The 27369-nt window shown below is 42.0% G+C and overlaps 1 protein-coding gene across 4 annotated transcripts in view; it reads right to left on the minus strand.

Annotated features, from left to right (window-relative positions):
- NALCN (sodium leak channel, non-selective) overlaps positions 1 to 27369 on the minus strand; it is a 930735-nt gene that overhangs the window by 189305 nt on the left and 714061 nt on the right. For all 4 annotated transcript variants that reach the window (XM_077297076.1, XM_077297075.1, XM_077297074.1 and 1 more), the window contains 2 exons: positions 22434 to 22575; positions 5963 to 6036 (listed from right to left, as the gene is read on the minus strand). In XM_077297076.1, coding sequence (XP_077153191.1) covers positions 5963 to 6036; positions 22434 to 22575 — 216 coding nt within the window. The remainder of the gene's footprint in view (positions 1 to 5962; positions 6037 to 22433; positions 22576 to 27369) is intronic.

Below are 27369 nucleotides of genomic sequence, written 5' to 3' on the forward strand. Positions count from 1 at the left end.
GTGTGTGTACGATGTGTATGGAGCGGAGCCACATGTGTGAGGTGTACAGAGCAGAGCAGCGTGTAGGAGGTGTACGGAGCAGAGCCGCGTGTGTACAAGGTGTACGGAGCGGAGCCGTGTGTGCAAGGTGTACGGAGCGGAGTCGTGTGTGTACGAGGTGTACAGAGCATAGCCGTGTGTGTACGAGGTGTACAGAGCAGAGCCGTGTGTGTGTGTACGGAGCGAGTCGCGTGTGCATAACTCCCAACCATCCCAGATCCAGCGGGACAGTCCCGATTTTGAGACTCTGTCCTACTGTCCCAGCTGGGATCCTCCTTTTCCCGCATGGCCTCAGACCAAATGTACCATCACTTTAATCTGCTAGCGCAATTGCTAGCTGTATCGGATCGAAGCAGATGTTGCTCCTCGCTCTGACACTCATTGACACAGGAGACACAGAGAGATCTTTATCAGTGGAGTACCGGAGATGCAGCGACGTGAGCAGTCAGCAGTGCGGCTGGATGATATCATTCAGTGCCATGGGAGAGGAAGCTGCCGGCTGCTGCGAGGGAGCGCGGTGAGAGGTGTGTGTGTGTGTAGGTGTGTGTAGTGATGGAGAAGGCAATGATGAGGGTTGGGGAGAAAGCAATGATGGGGGTGTGAGGGCAATGATGGGGTTGGGGTAACTATGTGTGGCCATTATACTGTACGCAGTATCATGTGGGGCCATTATACTGTACCCAGCATCATGTGGGGCCATTATACAGTATTGAGCATCATGTGGGGCCATTATACTGTACCCAGCATCATTTGGGGCCATTATACAGTATTGAGCATCATGTGAGGCCATTATACTGTACCCAGCATCATGTTGAGCCATTATACTGTACCCAGCATCATGTGGAGCCATTATACTGTATGGAGCATCATGTGAGGCCATTATACTGTACGCAGCATCATGTGGGGCCATTATACTGTATGGAGCATCATGTGAGGCCATTATACAGTACGGAGCACTATGTGTGGCCATTATACAGTATGGAGCATGATGTGTGGCTATTATACAGTATGGAGCACTGTGTGGCCATTATACAGTATGGAGCATCATGTGTGGCCATTATACAGTATGGAGCACGGTGTGGCCATTATACAGTATTGAGCATCATGTGTGGCCAATATACAGTATTGAGCATCATGTGGGGCCATTATACACTACTAGATGGTGGCCCGATTCTAACGCATCGGGTATTCTAGAATGCACAGCCACGTAGTATATAACACAGCCCACATAGTATATAGCACAGCCATGTAGTATATAACACAGCCCATGTAGTACATAGCATAGCCACATAGTATATAACACAGCCCACGCAGTATATAACAGCCCATGCAGTATATAACACAGCCATGTAGTATATAGCACAGCCCACGTAGTATATAGCACAGCCCACGTAGTATATAACACAGCCCACGTAGTATATAGCATAGCCACGTACTATATTGCACAGCCACATAGTATATAACACAGCCCACGCAGTATATTACACAGCCCACGCAGTATATAACACAGGCCACCTAGTATATAACACAGCCCACGCAGTATATACACAGCCCACGCAGTATATAACACAGCCCACACAGTATATAACACAGGCCACGTAGTATATAACACCACCCACGCAGTATAAAACACAGCCCACGCAGTATACTGTATAACACAGCCACGTAGTATATAGCACAGCGACGTAGTATATAACCCAGGCCACGCAGTAAATAACACAGCCCACGCAGTATATAACACAGTCCACGTAGTATATAGCAATGTGGGCACCATATCCCTGTTAAAAAAAACAATTAAAATAAAAAATAGTTATATACTCACCTTCCATCGGCCCCCGGATCCCGCCGAGGCCTTTACCGATGCTGCTCACGACGCTTCGTTCCAAGTAATGCCTAGCGGCAATAACCCGTGATCATGTAGCGGTCTCGCGAGAACGCCATGTGATCTCGGGGCATTGCCGCAATGCATTCTTGGGACCGGAGCGCGAGGAGCGGGAAAGGCTGCGGCGGACTTCGGAAGGTGAGAATATAATTTTTTTTAATTATTTTTAACATTATATCTTTTTACTATTGATGCTGCATAGGCAGCATCAATAGTAAAAAGTTGGTCAGGGATGGTCGCTGATTGGTCGCGGCCGGCCGGGCGCGAACAATCAGCGAAGCGTGATTTAAATCCCGTGCCAATGTCGCTGATTGGTCGCGGCTGGCCGGTTGCGACCAATCAGGGAAGCAGTGTATAAATCCCGCGCCAATGTCACTGATTGGTCGTGGCCGGCTGGGCGCGACCAATCAGCGAAGCAGTGTTTAAATCCCGCGCTAATGTCGCTGTTTATACTTTTTAACATTATATCTTTTTACTATTGATACTGCATAGCCATGTCTCACCCTCTCCCACCGCCTGCTACAGCACGTGCATCCTCAGGTGATTCCTTCTCCGTGCAATCGCCTGGAGCCTTGCAAAATCCTCACAGCTGGTGTGTGTGTGTGTAGCAGGCAGTGGGAGAGGGTGAGAGGCTTAGACACGCAATGTGCATGCCCAGGAATCCCAGCCCCGTAGTATGAATAAATCATAAGACACTGCAGGGCTGGGATTCACAGGCAGGGCATACGTACGCACATAGGACAGACGGCCAGTGCTCACTGCGCCTGCCCAAGGCAGGAGAAAAGAGCGCAGGCGCCGCATCATTTCAAAACAGCGGTGAGGAGGCGGCACCCGGTGCCAAGAAGATGTGAGTGACGGCTGTGTGGCGTCTAAAGCAGGGGGGAAAGGCCTGCCTCCTTGTCTGAAGACAAGGTATTTTGAACAAATTATAAAACTGATTATTTCGACAGTTACAGCACACAGAACTAAAAGAGCCACCTTGTCAGAATGCAGCATTACTGCTGCACAAGGTGGCTCTTTTAGTTAAAAACGCCTGGGGGGGGGGTGACAGGTTCCCTTTAAGGTGATAAAATGTAAACTTGTGCAAGGCCACATGCACATATTCATTATTTGATCAGTATTTGTTAGCCAAGACCAGGAGTGAGTAGAAAATACTGAATTGGTGACGTGTTGCTATCATACTAAAACAACTCACCAAATTCTCAACGTGTGCATGTGGTCTTAGTCAAATTGCTCCTATTTAACCATAAGGCTACGTTCACACTATGAGCTTTTGGTGCATTTTTGATGTTGCAGATTTTCTGAACCATTTCTGCACCCATTAGGTAAAATAAGTTACTTTTTGAAAATATGCAGCATAAAAAGCTCACCAAAAACTAATTGTGGGAATGTAGCCTAAAGGAATTCAAGTACATACCAATAATATTACTTTGGCAAGGCAATGTGCACACGTTGATTATTTGGTTTGTTTTTTTACCTCAATATTTGTAAGCCAAAACCAGGAGTGGGTAGAAAATGCAAAAGTGGTGTTGTGTTTCTATTATACTTTTCCACTGACTGTTCCACATGTGGCTTTGACCTACAAATACTAAGGTAAAAAACTCACCATATAGTTCTGCTCAAAGGTTTCCATACAACGGCAGATTTTTTGCTTTCTTGGCCTTTTTTCAGAGAATATGAATGATAACACCAATACTTTTTCTCCACTCATGGTTAGTGGTTGGGTGAAGTCATTTATTGTCAAACTAATGTGTTTTCTCTTTTTAAATTATCGAAATGACCCTTATCAAAAGTTTACATACCCTGGTGATTTTGGCCTGATAACATGCACAGAAGTTGACATAAATAGGTTTGAATGGCTACTAAAGGTAACATCCTCACCTGTGAACTGTTTGCTTGTAATAAGTGTGTGTGCATAAAAGCTGAGTGAGTTTCTGGGATCCAGACAGACTCTTGAATCTATCATCCAGCCACTGATGTTTCTGGATTGTGAGTCATGGGGAAAGCAAAAGAATTGTCAACGGATCTACGGGAAAAGGTAGTTGAACAGTATAAAACAGGAAAGGGATACAAAAAGATATCCAAGGAATTGATAATGCCAGTCAGGAGCATTCAAACTGTGATTAAAAAATGAAAAATCAGGGGCTCTGTAAAAACAAAACCACGGTCAGATAGACCAACAAAAATGCCATCCACAACTGCCAGGAAAATTGTTTGGGATGCAAAGAAAAACCCACAAAAACCATCAGCTGAAATACAGGACTCTCTGAAAACTAGTGGTGTGGCTGTTTCAAGATGCACAATAAGGAGGCACTTGAAGAAAAATGAGCTGCATGGTCGAGTCGCCAGAAGGAAGCCTTTACTGCGCAAATGCCACAACGTATCTTACCTACAATACACAAAACAGCACAGAGACAAGCCTCATAACTTCTGAAACAAGGCAATTTGGAGTGTTGAGACCAAAATTGAACTTTTTGGCCACAACCATAAACATTACATTTGGAGAGAGGTCAACAAGGCCTATGATGAAAGGAACACCATTGCTACTGTAAAGCACGGAGGTGGATCGCTGATGTTTTTGGGATGTGTGAGCTACAAAGGCACAGGAAACTTGGTCAAAGTTGAAAGATGAATGCAGCACATTATCTGCAAATACTGGAGGCAAATTTGCACTCATCAGCCCGGAAGCTGCGCATTGGACATACTTGGATGTTTCAACATGACACAGATCCAAAACACAAGGTGAAGTCGACCTGTCATTGGCTACAGCAGAACAAAGTGTAGGTTCTTGAATGGCCATCTCAGTCTCTTGACCTCAATATCATTGAGCCACTGTGGAGAGATCTCAAGTTCGCAGCTCATGCTAGACAGCCCAGGTATTTACAGGAACTCGAGGCTTTTTGCCAAGAAGAGTGGGCAGCTTTACCATCTGAGAAAATAAAGAACCTCACCCACAACTACCACAAAAGACTTCAAGCTGTTAATGATGTTACTGGGGACAATACACAGTATTAAGAAATGGGGTATGTAAACTTTTGGTCAGGGTGATTTGGATATTCTGGGTTGTCACTGTGGTTTTAAAAGAGAAAACTCAGTAGTTTGACAATAAATGGCTTATCATTTTGGTGTTATCATTCATATTCTCTGAAAAGAGGCCAAGAAAGCAAAATTCTGCTTGGGTATGTAAACTTTTGAGCACAACTGTACTCAAATTGTGCATGTAGCTTCAGGTTTTTTTTCGAGGCAGTGAAACTCTATATGCAACTGATGCAACAACTAATCCCATCGTTTGCCATGGGACTGTCCATTATCAGCTGGTGCATCAGTTTTTACTTTGGCCTCTTCAACAAAGCAGAACAGAAAAATGCGACACATTGCGTTTATCTAGTTGGCTGACCATTTTTGCTGTAGAACTGGTGAAAAAGCTGGATGACAACGGATGCCACTTTTAGGCTCAAAAAAATACCTGATACTGATAGCCTGGAGATATGGAAATCTAGCCTTAGAGCAATACTACCTTACTAGAAAACTTACCTGGGAAATAAAAATAAAATTTTAAAAGCACTCCCTATACTTAGATATCAAAAAACTATGACATTTATAGACATGCAGCTAGAATTTCAGTACCTTCTTAATGATCAAAATCCACTTATCAGTGAGTCTGTTTAATGCTATCAGAGCTCCCGGATCTCCCCCTGAGAAGGGTCTATCACAGCTGCTTACCATTGCCCTGAGGCAGCCAGCCACATCTGAGCCAAGCAGAAGCCACATTTAAAGATTAACTTTCTCACTATCATCAAAGATGCTGGTTCTGAGCCCCAAATTTAGGGCTTTCAGTAAATGTCACCAAGTGGACTTATATCACAGTAGCAATCGCTTCATTATACTGTACAGAAATATCCCAAGACACTTTATATAACTCTAATTTACAGCCATAAAGGAACAGACTGATGCAAGCATCTTTATGATGTGTAATACTTAGATAAAGAAATAAGCTAGGAAAACATTACAGCATTTCATGCAGGTTTCAGTCATTTGTACCTCAAAATTTTATTTACTGCCGTTTCTTTTTCCAGGAGATTTCTTGCTCTGATGCTAAAAACGGACTTACGTAACTGCAAAAAAAACAACAAAACAAGTGAATGTGCAAATAACCAAAAAAACTATTTTCATCCATTCAGAAACATGAAAATGAGAAATTAATTCTTATTTACTGTATAAACTTACTGGATTTTCCGTTTCTTAGACTAAAATGAATGAAGACAGATTTGAGTATGTCCCAATCAAAAAGTTTTTAAATACAGCATACAGTGGCATGTATAAGTTTGGGCAGCCCTGGTCAAAACTACTGTTATTGTGAATAATTAAGCAAGTTGAAAATGGAATGATCTCTAAAAGGGCTAAAGTTGAAGATGACACATTTGCTATATATTATATATATATATATATATATATATATATATATATATATACACTCACCGGCCACTTTATTAGGTACACCTGTCCAACTTCTTGTTAACACTTAATTTCTAATCAGCCAATCACATGGCGGCAACTCAGTGCATTTAGGCATGTAGACATGGTCAAGACAATCTCCTGCAGTTCAAACCAAGCATCAGTATGGGGAAGAAAGGTGATTTGAGTGCCTTTGAACGTGGCATGGTTGTTGGTGCCAGAAGGGCTGGTCTGAGTATTTCAGAAACTGCTGATCTACTGGGATTTTCACGCACAACCATCTCTAGGGTTTACAGAGAATGGTCCGAAAAAGAAAAAAAATCCAGTGAGCGGCAGTTCTGTGGGCGGAAATGCCTTGTTGATGCCAGAGGTCAGAGGAGAATGGGCAGACTGGTTCGAGCTGATAGAAAGGCAACAGTGACTCAAATCACCACCCGTTACAACCAAGGTAGGCCTAAGAGCATCTCTGAACGCACAGTGCGTCGAACTTTGAGACAGATGGGCTACAGCAGCAGAAGACCACACCGGGTACCACTCCTTTCAGCTAAGAACAGGAAACTGAGGCTACAATTTGTACAAGCTCATCGAAATTGGACAGTAGAAGATTGGAAAAACGTTGCTTGGTCTGATGAGTCTCGATTTCTGCTGCGACATTCGGATGGTAGGGTCAGAATTTGGCGTAAACAACATGAAAGCATGGATCCATCCTGCCTTGTATGGAGCATCTTTGGGATGTGCAGCCGACAAATCTGCGGCAACTGTGTGATGCCATCATGTCAATATGGACCAAAATCTCTGAGGAATGCTTCCAGCACCTTGTTGAATCTATGCCACGAAGAATTGAGGCAGTTCTGAAGGCAAAAGGGGGTCCAACCCGTTACTAGCATGATGTACCTAATAAAGTGGCCGGTGAGTGTGTATATATATATATATATATATATATATATATATATATATATATATATATATATATATATTGTCATTTTTTACATTAAAAAATTACAAAAAGGAAAATTGGCAAATTGGCAAAAGTTTTTGCACCATTAGAGACTTGTGTGCTCAGATAACTTTGACCAAGGTTTGAGGCTTTAATTAGCCTGTTAGGTTTATAGCCAGGTGATGAAACTGTTCCAGCTTTATAAAAAGCCACCCTCCTCTAATCTTGTGCCAAAAAAACAGAAGCCATGGGGAGAAGGCTATAAGAAGATAGCAAAGCATTTTCAAATTGCCCTTTCCTCAGTCTGAAATGTAATTAAATTAAGAGATGACAGTTAACAGGAACAGTGGAGGTCAAATTAAGGTCTGGAAGACCAAGAAAAATTTCAGCGAAAGCTGCTCGCAGGATTGTTAGAAAAATAAATCAGAACGCCCGCTTGACTACAAAAGACCTTCAGAAAGATTTAGCTGTGGCACATTGTTCTACTGTTCAGAGAAACCTGCACAAATATGGCCTTCCTGGAGTCATCAGAAGAAAACCTCTCCTAAAAATCAGCATCAGAAGTATGGAAAAGAACATCTAAGCATGCCTGATGCATTTTGAAAACAATTCTTGTAGACCGATGAGGCTAAAAAAGAACTCTTTGGCCACAATGATCAAAAGTATGTGTTTGGAAAAAAGGCACAGAATTTCAGGAAAAGAACATCTCACCAATCATTATCTATAGTTGTGGAGGGGATGAATCAGTCATGCTTTGGGTTTATGTTGCAGTTAATGGCACGGGAAACAATTCACGGGTAAAATAAAGAATGGATTCAATGAAATTTCATCAAATTCTTGATGCTTACACAACACTATCTGTAAAAAAGCTGAAGTTGAAAAGAATATGGCTTCTGTAAATGGATAATGATCTCTATATGCAAATTGCTTCTTCTGAGAAAAAGAGGACTTAACTCTATAGCGCCACCTGTTGGAAGTAGCGATCCTACAAGTCACAATCAACCCTTTAACGAGTCGTGCAATATGACTTAGGATAAAAGCCAAATCAGTATCTCAATTCGCAGACACGGTGTTTCGGGCTGTTGGCCCTCGTCAGTGCGAAGCATGAGAACTGATTTGGCTAGGTGAGAGGCTCTGGACTGGGGTCTAAGGGGTAACGTTTCTCCTTATGGAGAGTGACATACCAGCTGGCTTGTCAAGGTAAGGAGGCTTATTCGCCGTGCAATGCTCCTCTGGGAATTTAAATATGCAAATTGCCTCTTCTGAGAAAAAGAGGACTTAACTCTATAGCGCCACCTGTTGGAAGTAGCGATCCTACAAGTCATAATCAACCCTTTAACGAGTCGTGCAATATGACTTAGGATAAAAGCCAAATCAGTATCTCAATTCGCAGACACGGTGTTTCGGGCTGTTGGCCCTCGTCAGTGCGAAGCATGGGAACTGATTTGGCTAGGTGAGAGGCTCTGGACTGGGGTCTAAGGGGTAACGTTTCTCCTTATGGAGAGACTTGTAGGATCGCTACTTCCAACAGGTGGCGCTATAGAGTTAAGTCCTCTTTTTCTCAGAAGAGGCAATTTGCATATTTAAATTCCCAGAGGAGCATTGCACGGCGAATAAGCCTCCTTACCTTGACAAGCCAGCTGGTATGTCACTCTCCATAAGGAGAAACGTTACCCCTTAGACCCCAGTCCAGAGCCTCTCACCTAGCCAAATCAGTTCTCATGCTTCGCACTGATGAGGGCCAACAGCCCGAGACACCGTGTCTGCGAATTGAGATACTGATTTGGCTTTTATCCTAAGTCATATTGCACGACTCGTTAAAGGGTTGATTGTGACTTGTAGGATCGCTACTTCCAACAGGTGGCGCTATAGAGTTAAGTCCTTTTTTTCTCAGAAGAGGCAATTTGCATATTTAAATTCCCAGAGGAGCATTGCACGGCGAATAAGCCTCCTTACCTTGACAAGCCAGCTGGTATGTCACTCTCCATAAGGAGAAACGTTACCCCTTAGACCCTAATGATCTCTAAACACATTTCAAAATCACAAATAGTTCAACAGGCGCAAGCTTAAGGTTTTACAATAGCCCTCACAGTCAACTGATCTGAACATCATTGAAAATCTGTGACTAGACCTCAAAATAGCAGTGGAGGCAAGATAACCCAGGGATCTCACAGAACTGGAAGAATTTTTCAAGGAAAAAAATATAAAAATCCCCCAAACAAGATTGAAGAAGAGGATGTGGGTAACAGTATCTAACGTCCATGTGGCCAGGTTGATCCGGTCTTTTCACATGGCACACTGAGGTTCCGGAAGTCCCTCGTATAAGGGGGGTACTGTCATGGCGTATGATTTCTCCTACTCCTGCACTGTTTAGAAGCACTTCACCTTCATATTAAATGGTGCAGGCTTCTTTTAGCAGTGCAGGAGTTAATCTGCTCAGTTGAGAGCTCTTGGAAACTTTCCTGCATTAAGGCTCTCAGCTGTTCACTGTTGGCAACTCCCCTCTCCTATATATTCTGGGCTCTGGTAAGCACTAATTGCCCAAGTTAGCTTCATGCTGCATGGTTATGAAATGGTGGATTTATCTGAGACTGTTGCTAGGTTTTGCTTGTGTGCGAATTCCCCTCCTTCTCCTACATTGGTTTTACCCCATTCTCCAGTGTTTACCACTGTTGCTTGTGTGAGTATATTTGTATGATTGGTATTTTCCTTTATGCCTATTTGTATTACTTTGTTAGTCTGGTTGGTGTCTTACGGTACACTACTACTCCCCTCTTCCCTGGGTGGGGGAAGGGTACAGACTGAGGGCGGATTCAGGAGCTAAGGCAAGGTACGTGGCCCCGGCGTCTACACCATCAGAAGTACAGGAACAGGGCGAGCTAGGGCACACTAGCGTTAGGGACAGGGTAGGAGACCCTAGTCCAGGGACAATCAACAACAGAGTCGTGACATTACCATTTTGCCAATGGTATGTGACCACACAACAAGCGATTCATTTGGCAATTCTACTGATCATTTATCTGACTACTGTATCTGCTACTTTTCTGACTGCTGTACGTGCTATTCTTAACTGCTGTACCTGCTATTCACTTTACAGCTACATTTTCTGTTTACTGCATCTGACTGCAGGATCCACTATGTATCTGACGACCCTATTCCTTATTCATCTATCAACTGTGTCCACTATTTATCAGATCTCTGTATCCACTACTTATCTGATGGCAGTATGCACTATGTATCTGACCACCCTATCCGCTATTCATCTGAAAAATGTCCACTATTTATCAGATCTCTATATCCACTACTCATCTGACATCAGTATCCACTATGTGTCTGACCACCCTATCGACTATTCATCTGACAACTGTGTCCACTATTTATCAGATCCACTACTCATCTGACTGCAGTAACAGCTATTAACCTGTCTATATTATTTATTTGACTACTATATTATATTAACTTTTAGGGATTGCTCACATGAGCGTATAAATCAGACAAGTGCAATCTGATAAAGGGATTGCACTCCGACCAATGTTATTCTATGAGGCAGAGCAGATGTGTGCATTTTTTCTCAGCTGTATTCAGCATCCTGCAATTTCACTTCTAAATCTGATGGATGTGAGAACAAAATTGCACGTCATATGGACCATCAGTATGGCAACTTATTTTTACAGATACATTACAATTCTGTAGCATAGTAAACTATAAAAAATGGATTATATAAGCACAGCACATGGATGACAAGTGAGAAAAAAATTGTCCCACTCTCCTGAAAATGGGACCTATTTATATGCGAGTGTGAGCGAACACTTAATCTGACTGCTGTATCAACTATTTACCTTTTCCTGACTGTTGTGTTTCTTAGGGTACCGTCTCACATAACGATTTACCAACGATCATGACCAGCGATACGACCTGGCCGTGATCGTTGGTAAGTGGTTGTGTGGTCGCTGGGGAGCTGTCACACAGTCAGCTCTCCAGCGACCAACGATGCCGAAGGCCCCGGGTAACCAGGGTAAACATCGGGTTACTAAGCGCAGGGCCGCGCTTAGTAACCCGATGTTTACCGTGGTTACCAGCGTAAAAGTAAAAAAAAAAAAAACGTACATACTCACATTCCGGTGTCTGTCCCCCGGCGTTCTGCTTCTCTCCACTGTGTCTGTGCCAGCCGGAAAGCACAGCGGTGACGTCACTGCTGTGCTCGCTTTCCGGCCGGCCGGCGCTCACAGTGCAGAGAAGCAGAACGCCGGGGGACAGACACCGGAATGTGAGTATGTACTGTTTGTTTTTTTTTACTTTTACGCTGGTAACCACGGTAAACATCGGGTTACTAAGCGCGGCCCTGCGCTTAGTAACCCGATGTTTACCCTGGTTACAAGCGAACGCATCGCTGGATCGCTGTCACACACAACGATCCAGCGATGACAGCGGGAGATCCAGCGACGAAAGAAAGTTCCAAACGATCTGCTACGACGTACGATTCTCAGCAGGGTCCCTGATCGCTGCTGCGTGTCAGACACAACGATATCGTATGGATATCGCTGGAACGTCACGGATCGTACCGTCGTAGCGACCAAATTGCCACTGTGTGACGGTACCCTTACTTATCTGTCTGCCTGATTTCTGCGACTGATACGATCGGCATACTATTTATCTGGCTGCTGTAAGTGCTATATATCTGACCATCTTTGCTATAATTTAACTGACTGCTATATATTTCCTATGTATCAGACTGCTGCATCCACCAAGTACCTGACTGATATCTACTATTTATCAGATTTCATTATGGCTATTTGTCTGACTGCTGTATCAGCCATTTACAGGACTACCTTATCTAACCACTGTATCTATTTATCTTAAAGCTGTAGAAGCTATTTATTTGACTGCTGCATCTGTCATTTATGTCACTGCTGTTTCTGCCATTTAGTTGGCTGCTATATCTGCTATTTATCTCAATGCTGTATTTGCCATATATGTGACTGCTGTATAAGGGATTTATTTCACTTCTCGGTCTGCTATTTATCTTAATGCTGTATCCAGTATTTAATTGACTGCAGCTTAAGCTATTTATGTGACTACTTTATAAAATTTTTATTTTAATGTTGTACGTATTATTTATTGTAATACTGTGCCTGCAATGTATCTAACTTCTATATCTATTTATCTGAATTGTGTCTCCTTTTTTCATTTGATTGCTGTATCAGCTCTTTCTCAAACTGCTATTTAGATATCTGACTGCTGTATACTGTCTTATTTCATTGCTATATCAGATCATTATCCCACTGCTATATCTTGTTTTATTTCTATGTATCTAACTGCGTTATTTATCTGACTACTATATGAGCCATTTACCCAACCATCCCATCCCACCGTTGATCTTCTGCCATATGTATTTATCTAGTATATATACAGTGGGTACGGAAAGTATTCAGACCCCTTAAAATTTTTCACTCTTTGTTTCATTGCAGCCATTTGGTAAATTCAAAAAAGTTCATTTTTTTCTCATTAATGTACACTCTGCACCCCATCTTCACTGAAAAAAACAGAAATGCAGAAATTTTTGCAAATATATTAAAAAAGAAAAATTGAAATATCACATGGTCATAAGTATTCAGACCCTTTGCTCAGTATTGAGTAGAAGCACCTTTTGAGCTAGTACAGCCAAGAGTCTTTTTGGGAATGATGCAACAACATTTCACACCTGGATTTGGGGATCATCTGACATTCTTCCTTCCTTGCAGATCCTCTCCAGTTTCGACAGGTTGGATGGTGAACATTGGTGGACAGCCATTTTCAGGTCTCTCCAGAGATGCTCAATTGGGTTTAGGTCCGGGCTCTGGCTGGGCCAGTCAAGAATGGTCACAGAGTTGTTCTGAAGCCACTCCTGTTATTTTAGCTGTGTGCTTAGGGTCATTGTCTTGTTGGAAGGTGAACCTTCGGCCAAGTCTGAGGTCCAGAGCACTCTGGAAGAGGTTTTCATCCAGATTATCTCTGTACTTGGCTGCATTCATGTTTCCTTAAGTGGCAACCCGTCGTCCTGTCCCTGCAGCTAAGGCTCTTCTCCCACGATTGCTCAGTTTGGCTGGACGGCCAGGTCTAGGAAGACTTCTGGTGGTCCCAAACTTCTTCTATTTAAGGATTATGGAGGCCACTGTGCTCTTAGGAACCTTGAGTACTGCAGAAATTCTGTTGTAACCTTGGCCAAATCTGTGCCTTGCCACAATTGTCTCTGAGCTCCTTGGCCAGTTCCTTTGACCTCATGATTCTCATTTGGTTTTACACCAACTGTGAGCTGTGAGGTCATATATAGACAGGTGTGTGCCTTTCCAAATCAAGTCCTATCAGTTTAATTAAACACAGCTGGACTCCAATGAAGGAGTAGAACCATCTCAAGGAGGATCACAAGGAAATGTACAGCATGTGACTTAAATATGAGTGTCTGAGCAAAGGGTCTGAATACTTATGATCATGTGATATTTCAGTTTTTGTTTTTTAATAAATATGCAAAAAATTCTACATTTCTGTTTTTTTCAGTCAAGAAGGGGTGCAGACTGTACATTAATGAGAAAAAAATGAAGTTTTTTGAATTTGCCAAATGGCTGCAATGAAACAAGGAGTGAAAAATTTAAAGGGGCCTGAATACTTTCCGTACCCTCTGTATACACTTTTTTTTTTATGTGAAAGCTTTATGTGATATTTATTGCACTTCTCTGTATTCTTTGGGTCCGGATGTAGTTTAATTTGTCAATTTGCTATTTATCTAAACTCTATATAACCTATATTCCCAATTTATGACTACGCTATTCATCAGACCTGTCTTTAGTTATCTGATGTTTGTATCCACCATAGATCTGACAGCTTTACCAAGTGATTGAACATGGTATCTGCTATTTAATTGTCCATTATATCTGGCACTACTCGTGAACTACTCTATTTACAGTGGGTTTACCAAAGTGTTGAAATGACCCTGTCATTATGTATATGTTACCAGGCCTATCAGCACTGTAACAATGATTTTCTCTTCTACAACATTTGTGGATCAACATTAGATTGACCTCTCTAAATGACTAAGAAAATCAAACATCTTTATGGATGACATTGATAGTTTGGATGTTTCTATAGCACTAATCTTGGCAGTTAACCAGCGAGATAGACTCTGAAGACTTAGTTATAACCAGGCTCTGGATGATAGAAAGGCCATGGGTATTAAATCTGTTATCAATCTTTCACTAATTGCATACTGAACTTTCAAAGCCATGGTTACCCTGACATCATTTAGCAGGATTTTACCTTTGAATCATAAAAATGAGTGGGAAGATTGATTGAGGTCACAAGCGGCTTGACAGTGCATGTATTATGCTTTATTATTCACAATCAGTGTGATTCAAATGCGAAATACAATAACCTAATTAAAATGATTCAATTTTGTGCTTTGCCGGCAATAAAAAAGTATTTCTAAATATAAAGTGTTTGGAAAGAAGCTATCACATAATAATCAAGAAATATCCCACAATCACCAGAATGACTGTGTTACATTTTATGATGAAGCCCCCGAAGGATATACTTTGATTATCAAAACACTGATAGAACCATCTGGCAATGCTTGTTATCAACAGGAAGCAGGACAAGCTGCTCAGCATTCTCCAAATGTGTTCCTGTGGATTATGGGACTTAACGTTAGCCATCTTCTATGTCAACTGTAGAAAAATGTGAGCAGAATACTTGCGTTATTGGCCCTGAATTCTTAACGTATGCACAATACAGCACTCTAGTCACATAGCAGAAAGGGTTATTAGGATGTTTGTGCAAAGCAATAATTGGGTAATTCACTTTAGGCCCAATTCACATGTCGGATTTTGCAGAGATTTTGTCAAAAATATATTGTGCTAAAAATTCATGTCAAATCCAAAAACAATCTGAATCACTTAATTTGCAAAATACAACTTTCCTGGCAAATTTTTGATGCTGCCACCGAAAAAAATCTGTTTCTTACAGAAACATTATGTTACTTATTTGCATGCAGGAAAGCAGGCAAATCTGCACCAAAATTAGTGGCATATATAGCTTTCTACTCTATAGAGAATCAGCAGTAATACAGATACCCATAGACTGTACCCACTTCGTTTTTGAAGCAGAAACTACCAGTGGCAAATTTTGCTGTAGGCTACATTCCCATGATGAGCTTTTCAATTCGGGACTCTCCCTTAGGGTATGTGCACACGTTGCGGATTTCTTGCAGAAATTTCCTGAAGAAAACCGGAAATTTTCTGCAAGAAATCCGCATTTTTTTTTTTGCGTTTTTTTCCATTTTTTTCGCGTTTTTTTAGCATTCTGCAAGCGTAATTAGCTTGCAGAATGCTAAAGTTTTCCAAGCGATCTGTAGCATCGCTTGGAAAACTGACTGACAAGTTGGTCACACTTGTCAAACATACTGTTTGACAAGTGTGACCAACTTTTTACTATAGATGCAGCTTATGCAGCATCTATAGTAAAAGAGAGAATGTTTAAAAATAATAAAAAAAATAAAAAAATGCTTATACTCACCCAGACATCTCATCAGCGGCGTCCGTTCGTCTTCCTATAGCTGGTGTGTGCGCGCAGGACCTTCCGTGACGTCACGGTCACGTGAGCGGTCACATGACCGCTCACGACCAATCACAGGACAGTGACGTCATCGGCAAGGTCCTTCGCCGCACATCAGCTACAGGAACCGAAGCGGCAGCGTGCAGTGGAGGCGGGAAGACATCGAGGGTGAGTATATCGCTATTTTTTATTTTAATTCTTATTTTTTGACCACTTATATGGTGCCCAGTGCGTGGAGGAGAGTCTCCTCTCCTCCACCCTGGGTACCAACCGCACATAATCTGCTTACTTCCCGCATGGTGTGCACAGCCCCGTGCGGGAAGTAAGCAGATCAATGGACCCCTAGGTGTGCGGAATCCCCTGCAATTCCGCATATTAATGAACATGTTGCTTTTTTTTCCGCGATGCGATTTTTTCGCGGAAAAAAAGGCTACATTTGCACAAAAAATGCGGAATACACTTAAAATAATGGGAGGCATATGTAAGCGTTTTTTTCGCGTTTTTATCACGTTTTTATAGCGAAAAAACGCAAAAGAAACGCGAAAAATACTTAACGTGTGCACATGGCCTAACAAAACTAAGGTAACAGATACCTCCTGCTCTGGTGTCTCTCCAGCAATGTTGATGCCGGTTTTCCCTTGGCGTCTGGGACATTGTTATGCCAGGTGAACCCAGCAGCCAATCTCTCAGACAAATGCCAGACAAGCAGAAGTAATGAAAGTAAAGCAGCCAAATAGTGGTCGCTGATTTACTACAGGCCTCATATGGCACAATCATGACAAGTACCGTAAACCTCGGTATCAACATCACCACAATTGCACCAATGCAGAAGGTGAGTATCTTATTTTTATTTTATTGGGGAAGTACTTCATTTAAAAAGTGGTAGAGGTTTTGGATATCCCCTTTATAGAATAACACGTATTTCAATTCAATAAGTTCAAGTGAAGATAAGACATTTTGTAATAATCTAACTATGGAAAAATGCCTCTTTCCCCACTTATCAGACTCTTCTTGTCTAAATTCACTGCTAAAAAATGTCTTCAGTGAAGACAGTCTATCAGCTCACTGAGGAATCAGATTACAGTTGCAGCCTATAGAAATTTATAGAGAGTGGAGGCCAAGGATGATACAGAAATCGCAGATACAGACATGTTGCACCAAGTTCACCTAAAATGTCAGTTACAGTTTAAAGCCCCAAAATGCAGTGTCCTTATGGAGCTTTGCTGTAGTTTCCTGCATAGTGCGTGAATTAGAGCATTACTGTACAGGGAAAAGCAACAGTAGGGCTTCTATGTCTCTGATTAACATTCTTGGCAGGAGTCCAAGAGATCCCAGAGAGATCCCAACATTTCCTAACTTGGTAATACACCTTTAAAATTGGCATCACTTGATTCTGTAATAACGAGGTATACGCAAGTATTTTTTTTTTTCCTGTGTTTTTTTCCCTACAGTATATTTATAGTATTTTTCTTTTGTCATTTCATGTAAATGCAACTTACATATTTGTTGATTTTTATACTAGTCTAAACCGAATATTTCATATAGTTTAGTTACAGAATAGGACATATAGGTAAGTTACAGTTGTGCTCAAAAGATTACATACCCCGGCAGAATTTTTGCTTTCTTGGCCTTTTTTTTAGAGAATATGAATGATAACACGAAAATGTTTTCTCCACTCATGGTTAGTGGTTGGGTGAAGCCATTTATTGTCAAACTACTGTGTTTTCTCTTTTTAGATCATAATGACAACAAAAAACATCCAAATGACCCTGATCAAAAGTTCACTTACCCATTTGTTAATACCTTGTATTGCCCCCTCTAACATTAATGACAACTTGAAGACTTTTGTGGTAGTTGAGGTTGACGTTCTTTTCTCAGATGGTAAAGCTGCCCACTCTTCTTGGCAAAGCGTGAACTACACGCTTGAGATCTCCCCACAGTGGCTCAATAATATTGAGGTCAAGACAGAGACTGAGATGGTCATGCCAGAACCTTCACTTTGTTCTGCTGTAGCCTATAACAGGTCGACTCGACCTTGTGTTTTGGATCGTTGTCATGTTGGAACATCCAAACATGTCCCATGTGCAGCTTCTGGGCTGACGATTGCAAATTTGCCTCCAGTATTTGCTGGTAATGTGCTGCATTTGTACTGTCCCAGTACCTCCTGCTATCTGTTGCAAAATATAGCTGTTGGGTAGTTACCAAAAACCTATGACCTGTTATGTGGTTTATTTGATAAATTGTCCTATACTGCCATCTACTGCCCAAAATGTAAAGGTGCAGGAGTTTTGGTCATATGACACTCTCAGTCCGGTTTCCTGCAGAAGCCTCTAGAAGCTGCAGAGGGAAGAGTCGGGGAGGAGTTCCTCTCCTTCCTGTAAGGAGCGAAGGAGAAAAAAAACAGCCTGAGCGACATGAGAGGTCTACTTCCTAGGCTGCTTTGCCTTTAGTCTAGGTCCCACTTCCCTTAGTCTTCAATCGGCCAGGAAACTGCCACAGCCTATGCCAGGAGGACATCTTAAATTTCAATCTTCATAGAGACAGCAGAGATAAAGCTTCCTACGGAAGAGTCTAGAAGCTGCCAAGGGAAGAGTCGGGGAGGAGTTCATGTCCTTCCTGTAAGGAGCAAAGGAGAAAAAAAACAGCCTGAGCAATGTGAGGAGAGGTCTACTTCCTAGGCTGCTCCGCCTTTAGCCTAGGTCCTGCTTCCCTTAATCTTCAATCGGCCAGGAAACTATCACAGCCTATGCCAGGAGGACATCTTAAATTTAAATCTTCATAGAGACAGAAGAGATAAAGCTGTACAAGGGCTCTTCTGCTATACTCCAAGCCTTTAATGGTTCTGCCAGCGTGAGTGCCTCATGTTCTACTGCATCTTCTACTGTACGCCCTGCGACAGGGAAGTGTATCAGGGCTTAATCGTGAGTAAGCAGTGAACACTATTTCTACAGTAAACCAAACTGTGTAGGCCCATCCTTGGTAGTAATATAACTGAAGGACTGTGTGAGTTTAGATAGTATCCCGTTATATACCTGTAGTCAGCCGATCACTTTATTTAAGCCATTAACTGGGAAGATTCCATCTTAAACGTCATGGTGACCATCTCTCTTGCAACCTAAAATTTCAAGCTTGTATGAAAGACAAGTCCATCGCTATGGACTATGTATTTGAAGTGAATACAGTAAAGACTCCCTTTTGATTACGTTAATACCCTTGTCAGCATTCATCCTTGAAAGTGCGCACACACTAAGAGGCTGTAAGGGCTCATTGTGAGGGGCACAGGGCTAGCACGCCACAACGCCGCATGTGACATTCCTAATTTCTTTATTATTGGCTGGCTCTGGCACCTATAACATCTAGTCCCCCCCCCCCGGGGCACTGCACATTCATCTTTCCTTCAACTTTGACCAAGTTTCCTATGCCTTTGTATCTCACACATCCCTAAAACATCAGCGATTCACCTCCGTGCTTTACAGTACGAATGGTGTTCCTTTCATCATAGGTTTTGTTGACCTCTCTCCAAATGTAACGTTTATGGTTGTGTCCAAAAAGTTAAATTTTGGTCTCATCACTCCAAATTACCTTGTTACAAAAGTTTGGAGGCTTGTCTCTGTGCTGTTTTAGGTATTGAAGGTGAGATACTTTGTGGCATTTGCGCTGTAATGGCTTTCTTCTGGTGACTCGACCATGCAGCCCATTGTCTTCAAGTGCCTCCTTATTGTGCATGTTGAAACAACCACACCGCTAGTTTTCAGAGAGTCAAGTATTTCAGCTGATGTTATTTGTGGGTTTTTCTTTGTATCCCAAACAATTTTCCTGGCAGTTGTGGATGACATTTTGTTGGTCTACCTGACCGTGGTTTTGTTTTTACAGAGCCTGATTTTCCATTTGTTAATCACAGTCTGAACGCTGCTGACTGGCATTATCAATATTGGATATCTTTTTGTATCCCTTTCCTGTTTTATACAGTTCATCTACCTTTTCCCGCAGATCCGTTGACAATTCTTTTGCTTTCCCCATGACTCAAAATCTAGAAATGTCAGTGACTGGATGAAAGATGTAATGTACACACACTGATTACAAGCAAACAGGTCACAGGTGAGGATGTTACCTTTAGTAGCCAGTCAAACCCATCTGTGTCAACTTCTGTGCATGTTAACAGGCCAAAATCGCCAGGGTATGTGAGCTTTTGATCAGGGTCATTTGGATGTTTTGGGTTGTCATTATGATTTAAAAAGAGAAAACACAGTAGTTTGACAATAAATGGATTCACCCAACCACTAACCAAGAGTGGAGAAAACGTTTTGAGCACAACTGTATATGTACCGTAAGTTCTTAATAATGGAAAGTATTTTTGTATCTTTCATTTGAAAGTTATCATTGTCAGGATACTTTGTTTATTCTTTAGTTATTTCAGAGCTTGCGTTATTTCCAGTCTTTGAATACACTTCCCAGAATTTTCTTTACCAACAATTCTTGAACATTCTTCCCATACACTTCTTTCTTATCCACCACAGCCACCCCACACAGTATTATGGTCACTCTACAGTCCCCTATACAGTAGCCACCCCACACAGTATGGTGATCCCCCCAAAGCATGACGATCCCCTACAACCGCAATACAGAATGATGATTCCCCACAACCCACCATATAGTATAATGGTTTCCCCCCACACATAGCCTCATTACAGGTTATTAATATTTCATATAGTTCAAGTTATAAGTAAGTTCTTAATAATGGAAAGTATTTTTGAATCTTTCAGTTGCAATTTTATCATTGTTAGGATACTTTGTTTATTCTTCAGTTATTTCAGAGTTTGCATTATTTCCAGTCTTGAAGGTACTTCCCAGAATTTTCTTTACCAACAATTCTTGAACATTCTTCCCACTCACTTCTTTCTTATCAAAGAAACGGCTGCATGTGATGAGTAATCTTCCACTGACACCCTACATAATAATTTTCCATATACACATTACAAGAACTATGAATGAAAGATTCTGAAAAGATGGCAAGTAAAGTAATCCCTTGAGATTATGCATGGCTACAGAAAACATTTCTCTTTCCAGTATGCATCTCTATTAAGCTATATAATAGCACTTATATCAGTTCTGCTTATATTCCCAGTATTTATTTAAAATTTCAAGGTTAAGGAAATTATTGTTAAAAAGCTGACGTGATTACATTAGATGCGCTGAGAAAAACAGTAAATGATTTAATTTTTTTTTTTGCGAGGAAAAAGAACATCCCTAAAGGATCAAGTATGACAATGCCTTATAGAGAGTATCCCAAGTGATTATAAAAGGATTTGAGATGCTGAGAAATGGTTTATGGAAGAAATGGTATCATGCTTAGCTGTTACTTTACAGCTTTTTCTCTTTCTTTTTTTACCAATGTGTTTATTTGGGAACAAATAAGTATTAATTATAACTACAAAGTACACAATCTTAAATTTGCACAAAAATTGATATTTTTATTTAGTTCATTCCATATAATAAATTTGGGCATCCATTGAAGATATAATATTGTCAAAAGACCACAAAAAAACAGACATCTGGTGTGTTATAATTGCCATTTTGCACCTTTGCATCTCAGGTTTTTTTCTGTGATTTTACCCTTTAGTTGGCTTTTTTGGCAGAAATCATTTTCTGATTGCTCTTTGGCAGATTCATTTTTACAGTGTTCATGTACAAGTATAAAGCTTTCAAGAAATGAGCAATTCACTTTGGGATGCTCTGGTTCTGTGTCCAGTCCGTTCCTTTGTGGCAGCTGGTCTTCGTTCACTATCCATGGACCGGTTTCCTGGGTGCCTATGCTGCTTACTAGGCCGCAAGGCTTGATGTCACAGTAAGAGTCAAGTCAATTACCACGTATGAAGGCCTAGTGGCCAGACCTAATGAGACATCATGCTGTCATGGGGCCTAATAAGCATCAGAGGTGCCCTATATGGCAGGCGAAGAAGTGAAGACCAGCTGCCACGGAAGACTAGAATAGAAGTCAGACCAGGGCAGCGCAAATCGAATTGCTCATCTCTAATTTCAAGGCTCTTGGTTGACAAACTTTGTACAGGTGCACATGTAAAAAAAAAAAAGCTGAAGCAACCAATCCGATTTCAGTTCCTGGGCTTCATTTTAAAAAAAATTTCAGAACTTCGCATAAAAGAGTGCTGGCATCTGTGTAAAAAGTTGTATTTCACATAATATAAAATCCTGGAACATCTTTAATTAGAACTCTGTGCCATTGCTCTATTATTCCTCCTGAGCTGGCAGTGTATGGACAAGCACCTTTGACAAGGGCTGGCAATACCCAGTGTCAATTTAATTCTAAATTCCTAGAATGAATAACAGGAGAAAGACAATAGACGTTATATATCCATTGCCAGTGAAAAGTCCGTTAAAACATTTTGGATAAACTTCCGAAAAATATTTTGACATAGGCAGAAACAATACATAGCATAAATGATCTAATTCCAATATATAAAATTCATAGTTTTGATTTAGTTTAATGTGTATGTACTTGTTTATATAAGGTATTTTTACCTTTTGATCAATGTATTTATTTTCCTCAATCCCAGATCGCTTAGAGTGATCACAAGAAGAAGAGGACGCTGATGGAAGTCTTCTTAGAAGGCAACTAGTGTCTTGTTGTTGACGGTCAATAAATTGCTTCATAAAACTTTCCCTAGAGAAAACAGACATTAATAATAAATTAAAGGAGTTCTCCAGTGAAATTATATTGATGACTTGTCCTTATGTTGTACAGTACTCGTCAGCAGCCGCTACACATTGAATGGAACCGTGAAGTGCAGCTCTGTTCAATGTTTACATCCGTCTGCCATTGGGGCGAATAACAGAATCCAAGTAGATGTCTATAGAGGTGTACCACTGACTTCCATCCTACAAAGACAGGCTAAATGTAGCCAATTGCACCCTATTGTATCAGTGGAGAATTTTTGTGCAGTATGAAAACTGGCAAAACATGGTGTAAGCGCACCAGTATACTACAGGCCATAGTATGTGAAGATCAAACATGTGCAGGATGCATTACAGTGGCAGTATGTGTATCATAGCTCTGTCTTCTATGAATGAGCATACCTGTGTGTTATATGATGAGAGATTTGTATCCACTAGATATAAATAATGGAGATTTGTTTTTAACAACTACAAACAGAGGCCCTAAAAATGAAAAAAGTGAAGAAACCAATCTTACTTTAGTTCCTGACTTCCACTTCATTTTTTAAAAAGTTTTCATAACTTTGTATACAAGAGTGCTGGCAGATGACAATGTGCAAATGCTTGCATTTCCTTGAATAGAAAATTCTGGAGAAAGCACTTTATTTAAACATTTTAGTTTCCATTCATCAAATAAATTTTGCCAGAATTCTGTGATGAATTTATGACTGGATGTAGCGTTCCTTACACCAGAAATCTTACTCCATTGCATGACTGGAGTAAGATTTGCGGTGACACACAAGCCGCTAGTCAGATGATCCTGATTAAATAACAAGCATACAACTCTTAATGAATCAGAAGCATCTGACGCCAATATGTCCACTCATCAACAGAGCCTATGTCTCTACTCTGAAAAAAAGACACCAAAATGCTAGACCACCAACTAAGTGTCTTCCTTCTGTCCAAGCTGCTGTAAACTACAAGTTGACAATTGTAATCTGTTAGTCTGTGTTTATCAGATTAGATGCTGAGGCAGGTTACAAGATGATGGACAGGTGTCTTTTTGCAGCTGTCTTTTGAAGTGCACACAGGCCTAATCAGGAAAATAGTAACACCTTAAAGGGGTTTTCCCATGAATAAAGTACATTTTAATTAGTAGGTCTTGTAATAATAGGTTCCACAATAGGATGAGTTAATAAAAATATTCCTGTGCTGAGATAATTTTATAAAAGTGCCCCTGCTGTGTGCTGTGTAATGGCTGTGTCTGACCATGCAGGTACACGATATGATCATACCACATCTCCTGGGCAGGGAAAGGAGCAAAAGAGTATACGCTATTACGTTGTGTGCATTGCAATACTTCCGGACCATAGAACGTAATGGCGTATGCTGGCACATGCGCAATACTGATTTTATGCTTTGCCCACAGTTGGGCAAAGCATACTGCGCACGTACGAGAGGCCATTTGAATATGCATGCGCGGTAACTCTACGCAAGCTGTGATATTCACAGAAAATAATACATACAGCAAGCCGAGGAGGGGGGTGGAGATGGACAATAAGTCTCGCCCATCGGACCGGACTGAGCAGATTTACATACACCGCGGGAGGAATATAAACGGTATTTATGGATCAAAGGTGGGGAGTCAAGGGATATCAAAAGTACTGGTATAATGCATAGGTGACACTAAATTGAATAATATTTTTACATGATCTCCCAAAAAAGTGGTGACAGATTCCCTTTAAAGGGATTGTCCAGGTAAAAGTTTTTAATGTCGGCTGGCGCTAGTGAAAAATAATAAACACAGCTGTTACCCTACCCTGCTCCAGTGACAATTTCCCATTGCTCATCCTAGTTTTGTTGACAGATTTTTTTTTATATTCTATGGAAGCATGGTTGAAAAGCAATGTGCAACGCGTTTGGAGACAAGGGAAGAGAGTGGACCCTCTGGACCGCGGAAAAGACCTACCCCTGGGCGAGCGGACCTAATGGAGACCGACCCCTATACAGGGGCAAGCCCAGACGTGACTAAACCACAGTGGCCGTACCAAGAGGGGCGGCTCAGAAGAGAAGAAAACAAGGACTGAGGAGAAAAAACAAAGGAGGACGGAGAACAGTGGACGGGAAACCAGGAAGGCAGGACCGAACCGAAGGACCAGGAAGACGGACGTCAGACCGGAATGTTATGAGAGCCGGGACGGGAGAAGACTGCGGGAAAAAGAAAGAATTAAAGAAGGCATTGAAGGAACAGCAAAAGTACATAATAAGACAACACAGGAGAGAAGCAGGCAAGATGAAGGCAAGGGGCACGGACTTTCACAGCTCAGGAATGCCAGACTCGGAGCACAGGAAGAGCAAACAGGCCAGACGCACAAGCAGAAGCTATGCGACAATCAGGCACCGCCAAGCAGGAAGGGCAGCCTCTTATAGGAGAAGTCTTACCCGGATTGGCTGTAGGATATTACGGGATCTAACATTGCAGGAAAGGAGGAACGGGAGAGGTACGCATGTGCCCTTTGAAAAACCCAGAGCGCCTGCGCAAACACCGGGCCCCCCTAGCAGAGCAAGATACCAGCAGCAGAGAGGAGGCAAACTGAGGACGAGCGCGCCAGGACCCGGAAGAGGAGCGGCGGGGACGCGCAGCGGCAGGAACGGTAACAGTGCCCCCCTCCTTACAACTCCCCCTACCCAGACTGGAAATAAATTTGTTTAGGATACGAGGAGCATTGATATTTTCGAAAAGTTCCCAGGACCTCTCCTTAGGACCAAAACCCTTCCAATCAATTAAGAAAAAATCTTTTCCATGAACCTTTTTCTGAGCTACAATATCCTTCACCTCAAATATGTTATTAGCACAGACAGGTTGAGAAGAGGCACTAGAGGAAGGCTGGAAGCGGTTAAAGACAGCGGGTTTGAGCAGAGACACATGGAAGGTATTGGGAATACGGAGCGAGGCAGGTAACTTCAGCTTGTAGGCGACATCGTTGACTCGACTCAGAATCTCAAAGGGACCAATGTAGCGTGGACCAAGTTTGTAAGAAGGTATCTTGAGTCTGATGAACTTTGAAGAAAGCCAGACTTTGTCGAAACACATAAAAGGAGGAGAATCCAAATGCCTCTTGTCGGCATGTCTTTTCATTCTCAAAGACGCTTTATTGAGTGCTTCTTTCACTTCACCCCAAATCGTGGAAAACCTCAAAGTCAGAGAGTCGGCTGCTGGCAGCTGCCAGAGGCAGGAGAGACCGGAAGGGGCATACCAGGGTGCTGTCCAAAAACAATGAAGAAAGGAGTCTTAGCAGAGGCTTCACTGGAATGATTATTGTAAGCAAACTCAGCCCACGGAAGCAGACTGACCCAGTTATCTTGATGGACATTGGTGAAGCGTCACAGATAAGCAGCCAAAATCTGATTAGATCGCTCTGCTTGACCATTAGTTTCGGGGTGGTAAGCAGAAGAGAAATCCAGAGACACCTTCAAGAGTTTGCATAAGGCCCTCCAAAAACGAGACGTAAATTGAACTCCTCTGTCGGACACGATGTGCTGAGGGAAGCCATGGAGTCTGAAAATGATCAAGATGAAGACCACCAACTCAGGCGCAGAGGGTAACCCGGGCAGAGAAACAAAATGAGCCATTTTGGAGAACCAATCTACAACCACAAGGATGACAGTACAGCCAGAAGAACTTGGTAGGTCGGTAATGAAATCCAAGGCAATATGCTGCCACGGCGCAGACGGAACCGGAAGAGGTAGCAGAGTTCCAAAAGGTAACTGTCTGGAAACCATGTTCTTGACACACGAAGGACAAGAGGAAACAAATTCTTTGACGTTCTTTGACTTAACGTAGGCCACCAATAATAGCGAGAGATGAGAACGAAAGTCTTGTTGAATCCCGCGTGACCAGCCAATTTAGAAGAGTGGCCCCTACGTAACACCCTCTCTCTGTCACTCTTCGATACAAGGGTTTTTCCTGGTGGTGGACAAATCATCCTCAAGGGAGCCACGGAAATTACTTTGGAAGGATCCATGATGTATGCCGGTTCTTCCTCTATGTCCATCGGCTGAAAAGACCTAGACAGTGCATCTGCTTTGTCATTCCTTTTACCCAATCGGAAGCGTAACTCTAACTCAAAACGGGCAAAGAACAGGGACCATCTGGCCTGTCGAGGACTAAGTCTCTGTGCAGTTTGACAATATGCAAGATTCTTATGGTAGGAGTATATTACAAATGGATGTACGGATCCCTTTAGCAGATACCTCCACTCCTCTAAAGCCAATTTAATGGCCAGCAACTCACGTCTCCGATGGTATAGTTCTGTTCGGATGCTGAAAACGCTTTAGAGTAGAAGCCACAGGGAACCATCCGACCTTCAGAAGTCCATTGAGAGAGGACTGCTCCGGCACCCGTGGAAGATGTGTCCACTTCCAGAATGAAAGGTTTGTTAACCTCAGGATGATGCAAGACCGGAGCGGTGGAAAAAGACTGCTTTAGGAATTCAAAGGCCCTCTCTGCCTCTGGAGTCCACATTTTCGAGTTGGAACTTTTACGGGTGAGAGAGGAAAGAGGCTGGATCACAAAGGAGAAATGAGATATAAATTGCCTATAATAGTTGGCGAATCTGAGAATTCGTTGGATGGCCTTCACCCCACAGGGTCGCGGCCAATTGACAATAGCATTCACTTTTTCGGGATCCATTTTAAGGCCGGAATCCAAGACAATGTATCCAAGAAAAGGCAAAGAAGTCTGCTCGCAAATACATTTCTCATAAAGGTGATTCTCTCTCAGACGTTGCAGGACCATGTGAAC

This window comes from Ranitomeya variabilis, chromosome 3, assembly GCF_051348905.1.
Source record: "Ranitomeya variabilis isolate aRanVar5 chromosome 3, aRanVar5.hap1, whole genome shotgun sequence".
Lineage (NCBI taxonomy): Eukaryota > Metazoa > Chordata > Amphibia > Anura > Dendrobatidae > Ranitomeya > Ranitomeya variabilis.